Source organism: Gymnoscopelus braueri (assembly GCF_963280865.1).
Source record: "Gymnoscopelus braueri genome assembly, chromosome: 8".
Taxonomy (NCBI): domain Eukaryota; kingdom Metazoa; phylum Chordata; class Actinopteri; order Myctophiformes; family Myctophidae; genus Gymnoscopelus; species Gymnoscopelus braueri.
Genome location: NC_137609.1, coordinates 40,895,432 through 40,913,940, shown reverse-complemented (window position 1 = coordinate 40,913,940; position 18,509 = coordinate 40,895,432). Strand labels below are relative to the sequence as shown.

Here is an 18,509-nt window from a genome sequence, read left to right as displayed (position 1 = left end):
TCAAAACGGGGCTTACATGTAAGTGGTTAACACATGAACAAATATTACATACAAATATTACTGTAATAAATTAACTATATTTATTGTATTTAAAGGCCTTTTATAATGTGTCTGAATGTTTTGAGTGAAGCACTTTGAATTGCCTTGTTGTTGAAATGTGTTATACAAATAAACTCACCTTACTACTACTACTTCTGTGTGTGTGTGTGTGTGTGTGTGTGTGTGTGTGTGTGTGTGTGTGTGTGTGTGTGTGTGTGTGTGTGTGTGTGTGTGTGTGTGCGTGCGTATGTGCGTGTGCCTGTGTGCACTAGAGGTGGGACACCTGCCCGAAACCCGACGGGCCGGGCACAGGTCGGACGCATTTTTATAATTGATGGTCGGGATTGGAATCGGGTCAGTCGTGTGGTTCATATTGTGTAAAAATAATGTAAAAACGACAGGCTACTGCTGCACTGTTTGTCTCTGTGTCAGGCTATTTACATGATAACGCGTTTTCCTGACCACGCAGCTGTGTCAGCTCGGGCTTGGGTCGGAGGCATATTAGTAATTAATGGTCGGGTCCGAGTGAGTCGGCCTTGGGCACTACGCTGTCGGTCTACGGACATAAAAGTTTGACCCGATCCCAGCTCTAGTGTGCGCGCACGTGTGTGTGTGTGTGTGTGTGTGTGTGTGTGTGTGTGTGTGTGTGTGTGTGTGTGTGTGTGTGTGGGTGTGTGTGTGTGTGTGTGACACAGGCACCTTGTTGTCATAGGTGACGCTGCCATCGGGCGTGGTGGCGGTGATCTCGGGCGTGGAGGCTCGCAGGTGACCAGGTGACATGATGCTGGGCTTGGCCACACCCAGACACAGGATCAGGTAGTTCCTCCACAGCGGCACGTAACTGTCACTGGAGCCCGCCGTGCTCGTCTTCTTAGCGTTAACGGGACTGCTGCGGAGAACACACACACACACACACACACACACACACACACACACACAAATAGGTTTATACTTCTGCGATGGAAATGCTCACTATCCATTGCGGATTTGCTCGCCAATTTCTTCTCAAATAAAATCATTTTGTGAATAAAATATGAACTTCTGGGTTACGTTTTTGAGGTACTGGTGAAGTTGAAAACCCATTTTTTCACTACGGTTACTGACCGCAGTGCTTCCAAACTGGTCCCCAAAAAAGTGACAAAAGGAATGGTAGCTCCTCAAATGCAGCAAAGCATCATTGACTGGAATCCCCCAAGGGTCTATAATAGGACCCATCCTTTTTTCCCTATAAAACAAATCTCCTCGCCAAAATTTGTAGACCTTAAACCTAACACAACGCGTCACACTATGATCCATTGTAGAGCTTGGAGATCTTCAATCTTCAGCAAAAGTGCGGCCCAGAGTAACAACGCTAGGGGTTCATGTGGTTAAAAGCTATTAAGCAGTGCACAGTTCACCCATGCAACACCTTAAAAGCAAGGAAAAGGCTTGTCGACATACACGACAGGACACAGCCTCTAGGAGTCTCCATTTCCGTTGTTCTTTTCACTACGGTTACTGAGAAATGTCCACAGGAAACTTGTTAGCATGTTGTAGCAATGCTAATGGAAACGAACGGGCTAGCCAGTGTCTGTTGACCCCACCACTACTTCTGGCGCCCTTGCTCGGACCACACCCAGCTTCGAACTCGCCCATTAAATCATTAACTACACACCTGTAAAGTTTCGTGACTGCATCTTGCATGGTTGCGACCGCTATCACGCTATCGCGGTGACAAAATCTGTCCACAGACATAAACAGCACACACACACACACAGACTCACAAGGTGAGAACAGTACCAGCCACGCTGTCGCGGCTGGTCAAAAATAAAATTGTCTTTTGGTTCCTGTGTTGTATTTTATAACGATAATGATAATGATAATGAATAGTGCTGTAGCGCTTTTCCAAACAAAGTTACAAAGTGCTTTACAGAGCAAAGTTAAAAAGAAGCAAACAAAAATCTGAATACAACAATAATAATATCAAACAGATAAACCAATTTAAAATTAGAGCTGTCAAAGGCAAAAACATTTGAGAAAAAAAACCACACTTGACATAGAGGTATGTTTTCAGAAGCGATTTGAAAGAAGGCACTGTGATGTTGCTATGCTAGCTGTAGCTCCTCAGGTAGAGCGTTTCCAAAGTCTAGGTGACCGAACCGTAAAAACTTTAAAAGCCTGATCGCCCCGGGTAATGAGGTGAGTTTCAGGAACAACCAGGAGGGCCCTCCCTGAGGATCTAAGGCTGCAGAGGCTTATAAGGGACCAGCACATCCGAAGTGTAACTGGGAGCCTGTCCATGCAGGCCTTTAAAAGTGATCAGTAAAATCTTAAAAGAGCCCGTAAACAGGAAATGCCCTGTTTGGGGGCATTTCCTGCTGAGAGATGTTTTTTCTGGGCGGGGATAAATACCTCACTTCATGACACAGTCAGGTGAGTTTCAGTGTCACGAGAATCACTGATGGCATAATTCCTAACTACACCAGTCTTCTGCCAAGGTACACCAGTCTTCTGATGCTATACCCTAGAGTGCATCGCCATCTTTTGCCTAAAATAATTATTTCCCTGCCTTCAGTGGACAACACCCTTGGCCAATAGTTATCTTGTTGCCTTCATTGAAGGGATGGGAAGATACGAAAATTTCATGTCACGATTATTGTGAGCAAAATAATTGATCGATTTATCCAAATAATATGCTTAAAAAATGCCACTTTCGTGGTGTTCAACACTTGAACACCATGCATCCATAGTTTGGAGTGGAACATTTGCCAAAAATAGCAGATCTACAAGCTCACAACGCGTCGCAACTGTGAGCTTGTAGATCGGCTATTTTTGGCAAAGAGATTTAGAGAGCGAAAAAAAGACTGTAAGGTACGTTCTTTACAGGTGAGTTTAACCAATTCCAGAGGGTTTAAGTGGTACCGGATGAGAGCAGCTCGGCTAAGGTGAATTGATCCCAGTGTATGACGGAGGACAATTTCACGATACATTTTAATCTCTGCGATGCGATTATTGTGAGTGTTTTTTTATCACGATAAACGATAATAACGATTATCGTCCCATCCCTACTTTATTGTACTGTATGTTCAACTGTTATGTTAAAATCATGACCGAAATAAATATACTACTACTTTAGTCACTTTAGTCAATTATATAAAAAAATAAAAAAACTGAATGTTTTGGTTGTTGATGTGTTGTGTGCGTCGTACTTAGGATCCACCAGGGGCAGTAGCAGCTGGAGGCGTGTGAAGGCGTAGGGCCAGGCGTAGCCCAGGGCGGTGGGGCAGTGCTTGGGCAGGTGCTCCTGGCGCAGGAAGCTGTGCAGACACAGCACCCAGGGGTCCTTGACGCACTGGGCGTAGATCCACACGTGGCTGGGACTCTTCACGTCGTACGCGCTGCTCACCAGCCTGGCCGTCCACTCCACCAACCACTGGAGGTCCACGTGGTGGTTCATGGGCAGGGTGGCCTGGAGGAGAGGAGAGGAGAGGAGAGGAGAGGAGAGGAGAGGAGAGGAGAGGAGAGGAGAGGAGAGGAGAGGAGAGGAGAGGAGAGGAGAGGAGAGGAGAGGGGAGGAGAGGAGAGGAGAGGGGAGTTTAAAAAAATATTATACACACTTAACATACTGTAAGAGTGAACTTTTACTATCTCCTATGAATTCAAGGCTTCATGGGGTGTATAATTGATAGAAAATAAGTAATTTTTGGGGGTGAACTACTCCTTTAACCACTTAACCCCCATCCCTCAGGGCTCAATACTAGTGTCTTTTCTGTTTTCTGTTATTGTGGGGAAAGCTTTCGCTGAAAATAGCCTTTGCGAGCTTGTCGATCTGCTATTTTCCCCACAATAAGGATGCTGGGGTTAATGTATTTACACCAGAAACACACAAAACCAGAATACACACACACACACACACACACACACACACACACACACACACACACACACACACACACACACACACACACACACACACACACACACACACACACACACACACACACACACACAGTAACAGTAACAGTAACCAGGTGCTCACAGAGTCAGAGTGGGCCACGTGCACAAAGCTGTCCATCACCGCTGGGCTCAGCTGGTCCATCACCTCTATCATTGGTTTGTCATCGTCCTGGAGGACACACACATAAATAAGTAGGTCAGGAGATGGCTTATTGTCGGTATCAGCCGAGTAACACGCGGGAGTCTGTCCCCGTTACTATGCGCTAGACCTAAAAACATAATATTTTGTTAGTTTTTGTTAACTATAATAAACTTGGTCCCAAGAAGTCAATATATGCCGTTTGGGGAGTGAGAGTGTGTTGACAGAACAGAGCAGGTGTTGTGGTAAAGGAGAGCGAGGGGGGGCCGGTAGGCCGGTACGGTACCTCTGCGTGTCCCAGAGCGGTGAAGAGACAGCGGATCTCCCTGAGGACCCCCACAGCCAGCTTCCTGGTGCTGGTCTGACAGGAACACAGCAGCAACAAGGCCAGACCCTCCACCGCATGCAGCACCGAACAGTGAGGGGTACGATCTGACAGTCTGGGACTGGTCTGGTGATGTGGATAGGTGGACGGAGAGATGGGGTCGAGAGGTGGAGGAAGGGATGTTGTGGAAGAGAGAGAGAGAGAGAGAGAGAGAGAGAGAGAGAGAGAGAGAGAGAGAGAGAGAGAGAGAGAGAGAGAGAGAGAGAGAGAGAGAGAGAGAGAGACAGACAGTGAAGAGAATAAAAGGAACCAGACAGCAATTAGATTGAATACAAACAAACATGACACATTAATAATAACAATAAACCATCTTCACACAGCTTAGAGTTACAGATTGCTTTGCGGACCATAAACCTGTAATTGAACAAAATGAGGTGTTGCAATAAACATGGCCAACGTGAATTAACCCTGTCCAGTCCTGGGGAAATGTTTCATTTGGCCTCAAGTCATTTTAAGATTTATTTTGCTATTGAAAAATAGCATATAATACAAGCTCACAGCGCGGCACCGAGTGCCACGCTGTGAGTTTGTAGATCTGCTATTTTTGAAAAAGAAATCGTGAAAATGTGTTTGCTCCTTGGAGTCCCTGGGACAAAATATTTTGAGATGTGGCTATTTTTGAATAGCCAAAGAAATCCAAAGTGACACAGATGCGTTCCTGGATTGAATGGGTCTAAAGCCTCATTTATAACAGGAAGACAGTCGCTGTGCAATTTGGAACGTCTCACAGGCTGTGAGCCATGACTTGGCTCAACACCTCCAGACAATTTCCAGCGGCTCACTCACACCGCATCATTACAGCTTTGATCGAGCTGATGGATGAATATAAATATCCAGAGCCACCACGAACCATTTAACTGGTCTTATACATACAGTATAAACCTGGCTTTACATCCTCAGATAATAAGGGCCTAGACTTCAGTCTTAGGACCAGGAGTTTGCCAAAACGTGTTCAGCTTGAGACCCGAAAGAGACAAGAGGTGAAGTAATAGAATGTGAGAGATAGGCAGAGACAGAGAGACATGTTGTCTCTCATGTCAGAGAGACATGTTGTCTCTCTGACATGTCTGACATGTTGTCTCTCTGACATGTCTGACATGTTGTCTCTCTGACATGTCTGACATGTTGTCTCTCCCAAGGATGCAAACTTGCGTGTTAAAGAGATAGTTCACCCCCAAAATGACTTTTTTTCTATGGATTAGTCACCCCATGGAGACCTGAATTCATGGATATGTTTGTGTTTTTGTCGCATTCCTAAGGCAATAATTTGATGACCCGCAGCGGTTCCGGTAGGAGACACAAAGAGTCTCCTTTGTATCTCCTACCGGAACCGCTGTCTACCGGTCCGCTGGTCATCAAATTATATCCATTAATTCAAGTCATGGGGTGACTAATAGATAGAAAAAAGTATTTTCTTTAGGTGAACTATCCCTTTAAAAAAAAATTGGGTGCATGGCATGCTTCCATAAAATACATGCCGACTTCTATGGAATCCAAATGACTGAAATCAGTCATCATGGCGACTGAGAACTTGAATCCATGTGAAAGGTTCTACTGTATATAAATGAAGGTTTACCTCAGTGCCTCCTCTGCCCTTGCCCTGAGACTGCAGGGTGAGTCTCCACTGGGTCAGCAGTTGGAGGAGCAGCTTGACGGAGGCGTCCTGCAAACCCTGGTGGGTGTCCTGGACCTGAGATAAACAAAAATAGAGACAAATCAGGAGATGATCTACTTTATTATCAAGCTTTCTCTCTCCCAGCGACACACTCTCGCGGGGGTAAACATCGGACGTTCGCAAGATCAGACGGTGCCCCCCTTGGGAGACCATTTGTAGGATTTGTGTACCATTTCGCCTCTAGTGGCTTCAATTAGGATGGCAGTATCTTTAATAATTGAATATCTTTGACGTACCTCTCTCAGCAGGAAGTGTGTGTAACCGAACAGCACGTCTTCCCTCCAATCAGAGAAGTCCAGAAGCAGGCTCTGCAGGGAATTCTGGGAAATGAGGCGGAGCTCGTCGTCCATGTGGACAGTCAGTCTGGAGAGACAAAAAGAGACACATCGTCATCATCATCATCAACAACATCATAGCATCATGGAGTCTGTGTAGTACTGTATAGCTCTACACATCACATCACACAAACGTATTTGAACCACTTGAACCCTACCCTACCCTCCCTATTCTGCGCGACAACATTCACCAAAAATTGCAGATTACAAGCTCAGCTTTCAGATTGGCTAAGAGGGCCCTATATCTATTCTTACCCCTTATGCCTAAACTTTTTAGGCATTTCTTTTTTTTTTACTATTTTGACTTTTTTTTTTTTAAATAGTTCAAATAGCTGATCTACAAGCTCACAACGTGTCGATAGGTTAAAAAATCAAACAAAACCCCCCAAAAATGGTAAGGTGTTTTAAAGGAGAATTCCGGACAAATTAAGTGTTATCTTTCATGTCTCGTTACTCACCTAGCGACGTAAAAAGTGGCGTTCTTTTTTTCCATATATTCCCCTGTCGTCATTTTTTAAACACCCTCCGTTGTTATAATGGGAGCGCGAGGGTTAGTGAAGTTCGTCTATTATAACAGACGCAATGTTATTTTTTTCTCTACTACGATTCATTGTAGAGTCTCATGATAGTCAAACATGCGCTGAAAATTCCTGCGAGCCTGCCGTTAATGGCGAACGATTTAACACTGAATGCTTGTTTCTTTCCAGAACCTGGCAACTCGTGTTGCCAGATTCTGGAAACAAGCAACCAACCATTGCGTCGGTTATAATAGACGAACTTCACTAACCCTCGCGCTCCCATTATAACAACGGAGGGTGTTTAAAAAATGACGACAGGGGAATATATGGAAAAAAAGAACGCCACTTTTTACGTCGCTAGGTGAGTAACGAGACATGAAAGATAACACTTAATTTGTCCGGAATTCTCCTTTAACAGTGGCTTGCAGATCAGTGCTTGCTGTCGAGTGAGTATAAAAAGAGGCATAACATCAGTAAAGAAGACCGCAGGCACCCACCGTGACAGCAGGTCTATGAGCTCAGGCTTGGACATGCCGTCTGGGAGGATGCGAGGAATGGCCGCCACGCACGTCCTGAACAGATCGATCTTGGGTTTCCTCTCTCCGCTGTGATGTGAGGAGCCATGGAGGGAGAGAGAGAGAGAGGAGAGAGGAGAGTGTGATGTTTTAGGACAGGGGGAAGGCAAAACCTTGTAGGCACGAGTGCCAAAACTGGCACAGGGGGGGTGATCACTGGCACACAGGCATAACCTTGTCGTAACTGAGACATACGTGATCATGTCCTCTGGCTCCTTGTTGAGCATCTGGACGTTGGTGAGCATCATGGAGCGTCCCACCTCCTTGTCCAGGTGTCTGAGGATGCTGTCCAGGGCCTTACGCACTTGGGAGTAGTACAGGGACATGCCTGGGGACAGACAGGGACACACAGAGACAGACAGGTCAGACAGGGACACAAAGAGACAGACAGGGACACACATAGACAGACAGGAGAAACAGGGACACACAGAGACAGACAGGAGAGACAGGGACAGACAAAGACCGAGTCAAAGGCAGAGTCAGAGACAGATGTAGACAGACAAAGAATTAAGTTGGATGGAAAAAACATGCTGTATGCACACATCTATCTATCTATCTATCTATCTATCTATCTATCTATCTATCTATCTATCTATCTATCTATCTATCTATCTATCTATTCGTGCAGCAGTCCGTGCAGGAGGAGACTCATAAACAGTCAGGGTGTTTGAGCAGATACTGAAGGAAAAACACAAGCCCCGTTTGTGCCGCCACGGTCAGGCAAGCGCCTGTGTTGTGTTGACACACACAGAGAGATGTTGTTTCCTCAGGCTATCAGAGCCACGAGCAAGGACCTGACTGCCAGGTCAACCGGTAAATAACTATAGACTCACAACACTAGTGTACACACAGCTTTTTATTCGTTTTTATGTTTTCTTATTTGGGTCAAACCTGTCCTGCACATACTGTACTCTGTACTGTGTACTTTGCACATATTGTTGCTGTTGGGCAGACACCTTGTATCTCCATATTTAAACTTATGTTTTTATTTATGAATGATTGTCCTACTTTGTTGTACAAGAGTGTTGCGCAAAAGTATATACAGTAGCAGATGTTGTTGTGAGCCTGCTAGATCGGCTAGTGAAAGTGGCTAAGTCTGTTTTCAGGCCTTCAAATCTAGTCACGTCTTCATAGCCGTTTGTGTTTTCTTAACTTGTATTACATACTGTACAGTATATCGTCTCTGCCGGGAGGAAACCTCATATGTCCAAAACATTTCAGGATTCAAATTCAAAAGCATCAAAAGCAGCAGATCCACAAGCTTGTGGATCTGCTGCTTTTGATGCTTTTACTGTATGTGTGACGCTGAAGTATGATGAAGTAGGGCACTGATTTGCGAAAAAAATCACAAAAAGTTAGACATTTGAGATAAGAGGTTTCTGCCGAACAGCAATGATATGTTATTTTACCTTCTGTGTTTATTATGCAAGGGATAATTGACGGGTACGCGTCGGTGCATAATCACCCTGTTAGAATTTATTTATCAATAATGACGGGCTACCCGTCAATTATCCCGCTTATTACACGGCTACTTAACACATTCCATGCCAGAGTTTAATCTCATAATGTACTCACCAGTGCCAGCGTTTTATTGTTGTTTTTTTGTTTTTTTCATGTCGCCACAGACCTCGCTAAATAAGTTAAAAGTGCGCGTTCATTTGGTTCTAAACACACGGCGGATCCGTGAGAAACGGCCAGCGAAAATAGTTTCCAAATCCGTGCCGCCATCTTGAAGATACAGCCGATCAACACTAAACAGTGATCAGCGAGGAGAAAAACAACAACCGAGAAAATCGAGTTTTAAACAGGATCCCAGACAGGAAGCGGATACGATCGAAAAAAACGGAACCCGAATAATTCCGTTTCCGACCGGAAACCGGAAACGGAAATGGATCAAAAAAAATCGGAAAGTGCACCTGGGGCACTTTCAATGGGAATCGGCGGTTCGCGTAGATCTACGCGACTGGCACGCTGCGGCTTTAAATAGGTTCGCGTAGATCTACGCGATTGGCATTCAATGTGTTAATAAATAAATTAATAAATTGACCCAAAAGTATTTCCTTGCTTACGGTGATGAAAGTATTCCAAGTGTTGCGCTGGGCGGACACGGTCGCCTCGGAAAACAAAGGACGTGCTGATCAAATAGAATACATTTTTAGCTGTAAATGACATGGTGTGTTTGTTTACATGGCTGTCATGTTGGATACGGCAATAAATCAAAGCAGGGCAGGTTGATACGAGCAGGTGCTCTGAGCCTTTGATTAGACAGCGGTCTGTTATAGAGCTCAGCGGTCATTATCCAGAAATAACACACCGCTGAATTCAGCGATTGACCAATCAGAAGAAAGCATTCCACCAAGCCGTGTAAATAAATATTGTTAGTACAGTCTGCAGAGCATGACACACCAACGTTTCACCTTTCAATACGTGAGCGACAAATAAACCTTCTTGAATCTTGAAAATGCGAGACTAACTTGGCTTTACAAACACTTATTCAAACAAACAGACAGACAGACAGACAGACAGACAGACAGACAGACAGACAGACAGACAGACCTATGAGCTTGGCCTCCTCCTCAGTGAGCGTCTTGCTGAGATAGGTCTTTTTCTTCTTCAGGGAGTTCCCAGAAGGCAGCGTGGCTCCGGTGTTGGGCATGGGAGGCTCCCCGTCCTTCTGCTGCAGAGCGTCTGCTATCACCAGGAAGGCACGCAGGCCGATGTTCATACGCTGGAAGCAAGGTTATTATAGTTAATGAAATAACGAAATAACGAAAACTTAAATTGAAAAAACATTTCCGTTAAATTGAAAAAACATTTCCGTTAACTGAACTAAATAAAAACTAGAATTAAAAAAATAAACGATAACTAACTGAAACTGTATTGTGTGTTTACAAAACTAGCTAAAACAAACTGAAATTATACACAACATGCCCTTAGTTTTTGTTTGTGGATGGTTAGTGGTTCATCTGTAACTGAATACATTTTTTTATTCTATCGTTTGTTTTTATGACACACTACTTACCTTTTCAATCCTGCACCTGACAAATAACCCAAAGTATAAAAAAACTAAAACTAACACTAAAACTACTAAAACCTAAATAAAACTATTAGCATTTTCAAAAATTACTAATAAAAACTAGCAAGTCCGCTCTAAAAAGGAATGAAAACTAACTGAATTAGAAAAAATAAATAAAAAATAAATAAATAAAACTACAACTAAAATGAAAAATCCAAAACTATTATAACATTGGCTGGAACGCACACACGCACACACACGAACACACACAAGGTAATACATCAAATGCATAGAAATAGTAATCTAGGATCATATGTTTTAGCTATAAATGGATAAAGTGGTTAAAATGATGTGATGCTACATTTACTACTTTAGTCCGAACCCCACTTTGAGAACCACTGTAATATGTGACACACGTGACAGTGCGTGCTGTTCCACAGATCACATACCGTACTGTTCCTCAGCTGTCAAAATAATAATAAAACAAACAATAAAACAAACAATAAAAACTGGAATGTTCATTAAAACCAGTGTGCCTATTGGGCAATCACTGTTTGTGTGCGTGTGTGTGTGCGTGCGGGCGTGCGGGCGTGCGTGCGTGCGTGTTCTATACCTCGGGGTTGAGACTGAAGGCTTTGGCAGGTTTCCCGACACTGAGCAGGTCAAATATGATCTCCTTCATGGCAAAATCCAGTTTCTCCTGAGCAAACAGAACAGAAAGTGCCGTAAGGAGTCAAGGTTTGCACGTGTGTGTGTGTGTGTGTGTGTGTGTGTGTGTGTGTGTGTGTGTGTGTGTGTGTGTGTGTGTGTGTGTGTGTGTGTGTGTGTGTGTGTGTGTGTGTGTGTGTGTGTGTGTGTGTGCGCGTGCGTGTCTCTCCGGACAACACAACAATATTTTCTGGAGAGATCAATATCATGTGATGTCAGTGTATAGATGCAAGCTCAACATTTATTTGGAGAGAAGTTTCTCAGGTCATACTACGGTGACGAGTGCATTGCCAACATCTGACCACGCATTAAAACGTTTGACACGACAGGAAGTTCAGGAAGCCCCTTTAGACGTATCAGGAGGAACCCCCTGTCGTGTTGCTTTTCAACGTTCCCGGTAGTACTATGTCATACGACGGTGGATAAAAGAGGATGTGAGTTCTCGCTCCCAACTCTTTATAGGTCGACACGCAGTAAAAAACATTTAAAACAAGGCAAGTGAGCCACCAGAAGCGGACTTGACCCTCGACAGGCGTACCCGAGCATGTGCCTGCGCCTTGTCCCCGCTTTCGTCTCATCTTTACGTTATGGTCGCGCAAATTTGTCCTAATATAAAATAATCGAAGAATATAGTTTGCTGCTTATTAGAAATGGAAATTCGAAAATAAAATGTAAAGATATTTTTAAATATATTTTCGTGAACGGAGATGACAAACAGATGACAGCTTCCGTTCTCGGTGTTCGGGATGTGTAGTTCTGACTCTACATAGCATTCGGAGATTGTGGAACAGTTGTCTGGCTACGCAAGACTATCTGTTGCCCAACTTAACATCATAGTACGACCTGGGTGTGAGAATGCGTTGGTGTGAAACAACTAGCATCTCTAACAGCTGCGGGCACATGATGCATGATTTCATTGAGCTCTTGTAAGCAAGGCCCGTCTCAGTGCTATGCTGGACCATTACATCACACGGTGTACTCTCACAGACACATTACAGGGAAACATAATCATTTTATATAATGGGCTCTGGTGAAATTAAAGTGTCCAAATAGTCTGACGATGACCTACATTCCTGTAATAATCCTGTGCTTTCAGAGTGCTGGTGAGGATACAGTACATACAGTACCGATACACTGATTGTAATGGTCTGTGTGTAATGATGTCAGCTTCTCCACTGAAGACAGAAAGATACAGCAAGCACACAGGTGACAAAGCCTTTCAGGACGTCGCTCCCAAACTTTGGAATGCTCTTCCACAACAGGTCTTGAGAGAGCTGCAGCCTCTGTGTACATTTTGAAGAACAACCTTAAAATGCTACTATTTAGAACAGGGTTAAAACGAATCACACGGACATGGCTGGATCTAAAACCACCATCTTAACCACCAATTAATAATTGGAAAATAACAGTTGAAGAGATTAAAGAGATGGAAAGAAGTACGTATAAAATGAAAGAAGAACTTGAATGAATTTAAAAGAAACCGTACTACAGGAAAGCTATCCCTATTTTAAATGGTCTCATTAGTTTTATTTGTATTTATTTTTACTTCTACTTTCTACTTAATATCTTATGCGTGTGTGATTCTATGTTGTGAAAGTTTGTGTGAAAGCTGGTATGTGTGTGTGTGTGTACATTGCTAGGCACGACAGAATTGTTGACTTATTAGTCAAGGACATAAGTTCTTACGTTTCATCATCTGCAAAAACGTATAAGCACTCTTGTGTTTCAACTGCCATGTTCATGTGCAATAATGAAAATGATGCCCTGATGTCACAGCTAATACACCAGATGTTGTTATTGTTGATGAGGACAGTAGAGAAGTGACCATTTTGGAAGTGGCATGTACATTTGACCACAGCTTGGAATTCCTTACCAAGGTGCTTAAGTACCAAGGTCTTAAGGGTGCTATTATACAGCTTGGTTACAAATGTAAACTGCTTGTGTTCATATTTGGAAGCCTCGGTAATGTCCACAAATCAGTTGTGAGAGGCCTGCAGATTGCAGGAATACCTAAGTCAAGAGCTAAGGCATTGGCAAAATTCTGTTCAGTGTCTGTGATAATTGGCAGTCGCCATATATGGAGGAGGCGATGCTTTCCTGTACCCGTGATATGTATCCTGAAATACTTGTTGTTGAGCTTTGCCAAGTTTGTGCATCTACTATTGTTTGTGTTCAAGAATTTCTTGTTAAAATGTGAACGCAAATAAAGATGTTAAATGTGTGTGTGTGTGTGTGTGTGTGTGTGTGTGTGTGTGTGTGTGTGTGTGTGTGTGTGTGTGTGTGTGTGTGTGTGTGTGTGTGTGTGTGTGTGTGTGTGTGTGTGTTTGCGAGTGCATACACACCTGAGCAATGAACTGGATGATCTTGACAAAAATGTTGAGGGGCATGTCTCTGGGAACAACACTACGACTCCCCTTAGGGAACAGAGTTGACGTGATGGACGTCAGACGACTGGACAGACAGACAGAGAGAGATAGAGAGAGGGAGAGAGAGAGAGAGAGAGAGAGAAAGAAAAAGGGATGAGGAAAGATATCGTTGCTGTCGGGCAGAAACCTCTTATCTCCATATTCTAACGTTTTGTGTACAGCATCAAAAGTAGCAGATCTACAAGTTCAAAACGGGGCGCGAAGCGGTGCGTTTTGAAATCTGTTCTTTTTTTTTTAAGTATGAGTTTTGGACATGTGAGGTTTGCACCTGTCATAGACAATATATTAGTTAATATGACATTACAATCAATCAATCAGTCAATCAATCAATCAATCAGTATCAGCCAGCCAGCCAATAGAATGATTTATGTGTGCAAGAAAGCTATTATAAATTAAAATTCATCGCAACGTGCTCCACAAAAGAGAACCAGCTCAGCATGAGGCAGAGTGACACAGTTAAAGTATAATGAGATAAAACAATGATAACTAATATAGATTTAATTAGATTATGAATAAACATAAGTGTCAGTGTGTGTGCATATTATGTGTGTTTGTGGCGTACCTCTGTGTTCCCGTGTTGCTCTCACACTTGATGCGGATCATATAGACCCACAGTAGGCGGTAAAGAGACTCTAGAGCCACTCGAGCCATCTTGGGGTCTTTGTTCTGTAAGAACACACATAAAAAACATGAAAAAAACTCAGCCCAACACTCTTTCTCAGACCCTGGAACCACATGCAACACTGGACCCGTTCACTTTATGACTAATTAACACATGACAACTGAAAGCAGCACCTATTTTTTAAAAAGGTGCTATATGGCACCTTTGTCAAAGGGTGATATATAGCAGTGGTTCTCAAAGTGAGGTCCGGGGACCCCAAGGGGTCCTTGGGGGGGGGGTACCAGGGAGTCCCCAGCTAAATTAGTTAATTAAGCGTCACAATCATTTTAACCCCTTTATCCATATTTTATACTTTGGCTATTAAAAAATAGCAGATATACAAGCTCATAGCGCGGCATGAGCTTGGGCATGTGCCACGTTTGTGATATATTATATATAATTTTTTGAAAATGTGTGCAAATCTTTGAATATATATATTTTTAAAGCAAACATTTGTAACTCTAATCTTTGCCTCTGGGGGTCCCTGGAACCTTTACCCTCGTACCAGATTTGTGTTGTTAAAATGTTTATTTTTTGCCAAGATTTTTTTTTAAATAGCAGATCTACAAGCTCGTAGATCTGCTTTTTTCAAATAGCCGATGTATAGAGGTTTAAAGTTATCATGTGGCCTATAATAGTCTGTTATTTTTGGGCTTGTTTTCATAGACCTGCTGGTCACTTATTTCTCTCGCAAAATCTGGCAACACTTGTGTCAGCGCATTCAGCTCAGTAGTTCAGCGTTTGACACAGCAGACACAACACAGAGGTGTTAATAACACCTACCAGGGACAGTAAGTACATTTACAGACACTGTGACGTCTACAAGATGACACAGATACTGTACGTCTAGGAGAAGCTTTGGCAGACACAGCAGCACAGGTGTTAATAATGCCAAAACAACTAGAACAGCACATTCTCTAAATGGCATTTCTCTTTCCCCAGACAAGTTCACATTATTACACAACTTCAATTCATACAGCACTGGATGCCACCGCAGTCATACTACAGATAGAGGTTGAGATAAGGGTCTCTGTGTGTGTGTGTGGACTTAGCTCCCCCTCGGACACACCTGTGGACTACACCAGGTACAAATGACTTTTTGTTGCACTCCCTCATGGAGCTACTTGCGGATTATACTAGGGTCAGTCCACCCTAGGTGGACACGCACTGACCTTTTGCACCTTAATCCCATGTATAACGCACTGACTTTTTTTTTGTCTTTTTATTGTGCTCTTTTCCTCTAAACACCTTAACGTCCATATGTATATCATGCACAGTATAAGTATAACATGCACAGTATACATACATTGCTGCTATGCTCAGGCACCTTAGTTTTTTTTTAGTTTTTTATTATCTCAGGTACTTTGTAAATATGTAGATAACTTGTCTGGCCTTCTGTTGCTCTCTTGTTTTGATCTCCTTCCCACTTGCCCCCCACCCCCTCTTCTTCTCCCCCCCCCCTCTTCTTTCTATGGAAACTAACGTTGCGATGGGAACGATGTACAAAAACGAATTTCACCCACTTTTTTACCTTGTAAACCTGTGATGTGACAATAAAACTGATTCTGATTCTGATTCTGGAAGCATTCCAATTCAAAGTCCTTAATTTTGTTTACCTGCCCTCAAATACATGCACAGTTGCACACACGCACGCACGCACGCACGCACACACACACGCACACACGCACACACACGCACGCACGCACACACACACACACACACACACACACACACACACACACACAGATCGTTGCTATGAACAACAGACCGTTGCTATGAATAACAGACAGTTGCCATGGACGCAGTTCTGATCAATAGACTGATCACCTGGACCTTATCGTTGCTGGCAGAAACCTCCATATCCTAACTTTTTGTGATCCGGAAAGAGTGCCTTGCTCATAGACACTTGAACAACAAACGGGGGGTCAAACCACATGAACCAGAGGAGGCTGACCTTGAGGTTGGACAGGCAGTTGTTGAGGAAGACGTGCCATCTGCTGAGGAAGGTCTGCTTCTGACTCACACACAGCAGACATGTGACCAGAGGATACAGAGCCTGGATGGAGAGAGAGAGAGAGAGAGAGAGAGACAGTGTTAATTTCATCGACTAAAACTATGAAGAAAACTAAATGTCACTAACCTGGCCTTAAGGTCAGGTTGCCTAAATGTCACTAACCTGGCCACTAACCTGGCCTTAAGGTGGACTGACTTAGGGTAGACCAGTAATTATTTTCCTACACGGGAGCCCTGCGCAGCGGCTAGACCTCTAGTTTTATACATTTGAAAACTTGTGAAATGGGACATTCTGCATAATGAGTACTTTCTACTTTTGGTACTTTAAGTACATTTTGATAACAATACTTTTGTACTTTTACTCAAGTATTATTTTTTCTACATTGCAGTATTGATGCTTTAACATAGGTAAAAATGTGAGTACTTTTTCCACCACAGCCAGGGTGGAGGAATGTGTTATTATGAGCTGCCTGTCAACACCTATCACACAGTAGAGAGCTTTGTTATCTGCCTTCTGTCTTTAGCGCATTGTCATCCTGCGGTCCCCCCTCTGAAAGAATGTACAGGAACAGGCGTGTCGCACAGGAAAAAACGATTAGACTAGATAGCACAGCGTTACTGTCATTCCTCTCTATTCTGTGCTCTGATATGACTATGATTATCGTTGTGTGTGTGTGTATGTGTGTGTGTGTGTGTGGCTGCAACCCGATCTCACATGACTTAGTATACATTGCACGGAGGTGTCATTCCGTGCATATACAACTGGAAAACCCGGAAACCATTTCGGAGGCGCGCAGTCTCAAGGGAACTGGAGCCACGTTGCGACGTTCCCTTGAGCCTACTCAGCGCCGTTTCAACAAATTTTGTTGTGGGGACTGCTTCCGGGTTTTTCCGGGTTGCAACTGGTTACGCCCAACCATTGAGTTACCTGCACTATCTGTACCGAGTAGACCTCTAGACCTACTGCACACATAAACAGAGCTGCTACCTCTACAACACATTTTTTAATATGAGGCTTTTTTTTGGTATACTATTTAAATAGTTTTGAGAAAAATACTGCTAATTGTCCCAAAAGTGACTGCAAAAGATTGCTGCTACAGTATCTGCTTCAAACCCTGTATATATATATATATATATATATATATATATATATATATATATATATAACATGTATACAACGATGCAATGTGACATAGCTCTAGACATAGCATATAGACAATACTGTAGCCCCTCCTGTGGGGTATATGAGGGGGGGCTGGCTGTAGGTAGGGTGTAGGTCTGTGGGGTACATGAGGGGTGGTAGTAGGGTGTAGGTAGGTGTGTGGGTTATATGAGGGGTGGTAGTAGGGTGTAGATAGGGTGTAGGTAGGTGTAGTAAGTAGGGGATATGAGGGGGGGGGGCTGGCTGGGGGAGAATGCTGAGAATATGAGGAGGAAATGTGTCAGCTGTCAGAGTGACACGCCCGGTCCCCTCACCACTGTTAACACAAGGAGGAACACAAAGAATCCTAAACATGTACACAACGTCTGTCTGTCTGTCTGTCTGTCTGTCTGTCTGTCTGTCTGTCTGTCTGTCTGTCTGTCTGTACAATGTATAAAGTATTATCATGACCTCAGCAGTCTCTTCATATCTGCTCCTACTGATAGATAAAAGCTGTGTGTTGTTACAGTAACAGCTTTCACCAGAGTCTGTTAATGGAGAGGAAATGAAGACATTTATAGAGGAGAGGAGAGGAGAGGAGTGGAGAGGAGAGGAGAGGAGAGGAGTGGAGAGGAGAGGAGAGGAGAGGAGAGGAGAGGAGAGGAGAGGAGAGGAGAGGAGAGGAGAGGAGAGGAGAGGAGAGGAGAGGAGAGGAGAGGAGAGGAGAGGAGAGGAGACTGACCAGTGAATGTTTCTTCCTGGAGGACAGGTCCAGGGTGTTGTCATACAGAGTGTCCACAAAGGTCCTCAGACACGGTACGTTTACCTCGTTCTTCACCGTCTGCGGGACAAACAGTAGCATCATGTTATTCATCAGAGTCTGGAGGACACACAGCATCATGTTATTGATCACAGTCTGCAGGACAAACAGCAGCATCATTG

General features: G+C 43.6%; 1 protein-coding gene across 9 annotated transcripts in view; it reads right to left on the bottom strand.

Moving 5' to 3' along the window:
- fryb (furry homolog b) overlaps window positions 1-18,509 on the bottom strand; it is a 102,729-nt gene that overhangs the window by 64,908 nt on the left and 19,312 nt on the right. For 4 of the 9 annotated variants that reach the window (XM_080434998.1, XM_080434994.1, XM_080434997.1 and 1 more), the window contains exons 10-23: window positions 18,310-18,408; window positions 16,368-16,469; window positions 14,315-14,418; window positions 13,669-13,777; window positions 11,232-11,318; window positions 10,159-10,330; window positions 7,798-7,930; window positions 7,525-7,632; window positions 6,411-6,537; window positions 6,076-6,189; window positions 4,401-4,565; window positions 4,058-4,144; window positions 3,228-3,487; window positions 739-928 (exon numbers count right to left, since the gene is read on the bottom strand). In XM_080434998.1, coding sequence (XP_080291124.1) covers window positions 739-928; window positions 3,228-3,487; window positions 4,058-4,144; window positions 4,401-4,565; window positions 6,076-6,189; window positions 6,411-6,537; window positions 7,525-7,632; window positions 7,798-7,930; window positions 10,159-10,330; window positions 11,232-11,318; window positions 13,669-13,777; window positions 14,315-14,418; window positions 16,368-16,469; window positions 18,310-18,408 — 1,857 coding nt within the window. Of the gene's footprint in view, window positions 1-738; window positions 929-1,693; window positions 1,760-3,227; window positions 3,488-4,057; window positions 4,145-4,400; window positions 4,566-6,075; window positions 6,190-6,410; window positions 6,538-7,524; window positions 7,633-7,797; window positions 7,931-10,158; window positions 10,331-11,231; window positions 11,319-13,668; window positions 13,778-14,314; window positions 14,419-16,367; window positions 16,470-18,309; window positions 18,409-18,509 lie in introns of all 9 variants that reach the window. The other 5 variants (XM_080434990.1, XM_080434993.1, XM_080434992.1 and 2 more) reach the window with 3 other exon arrangements.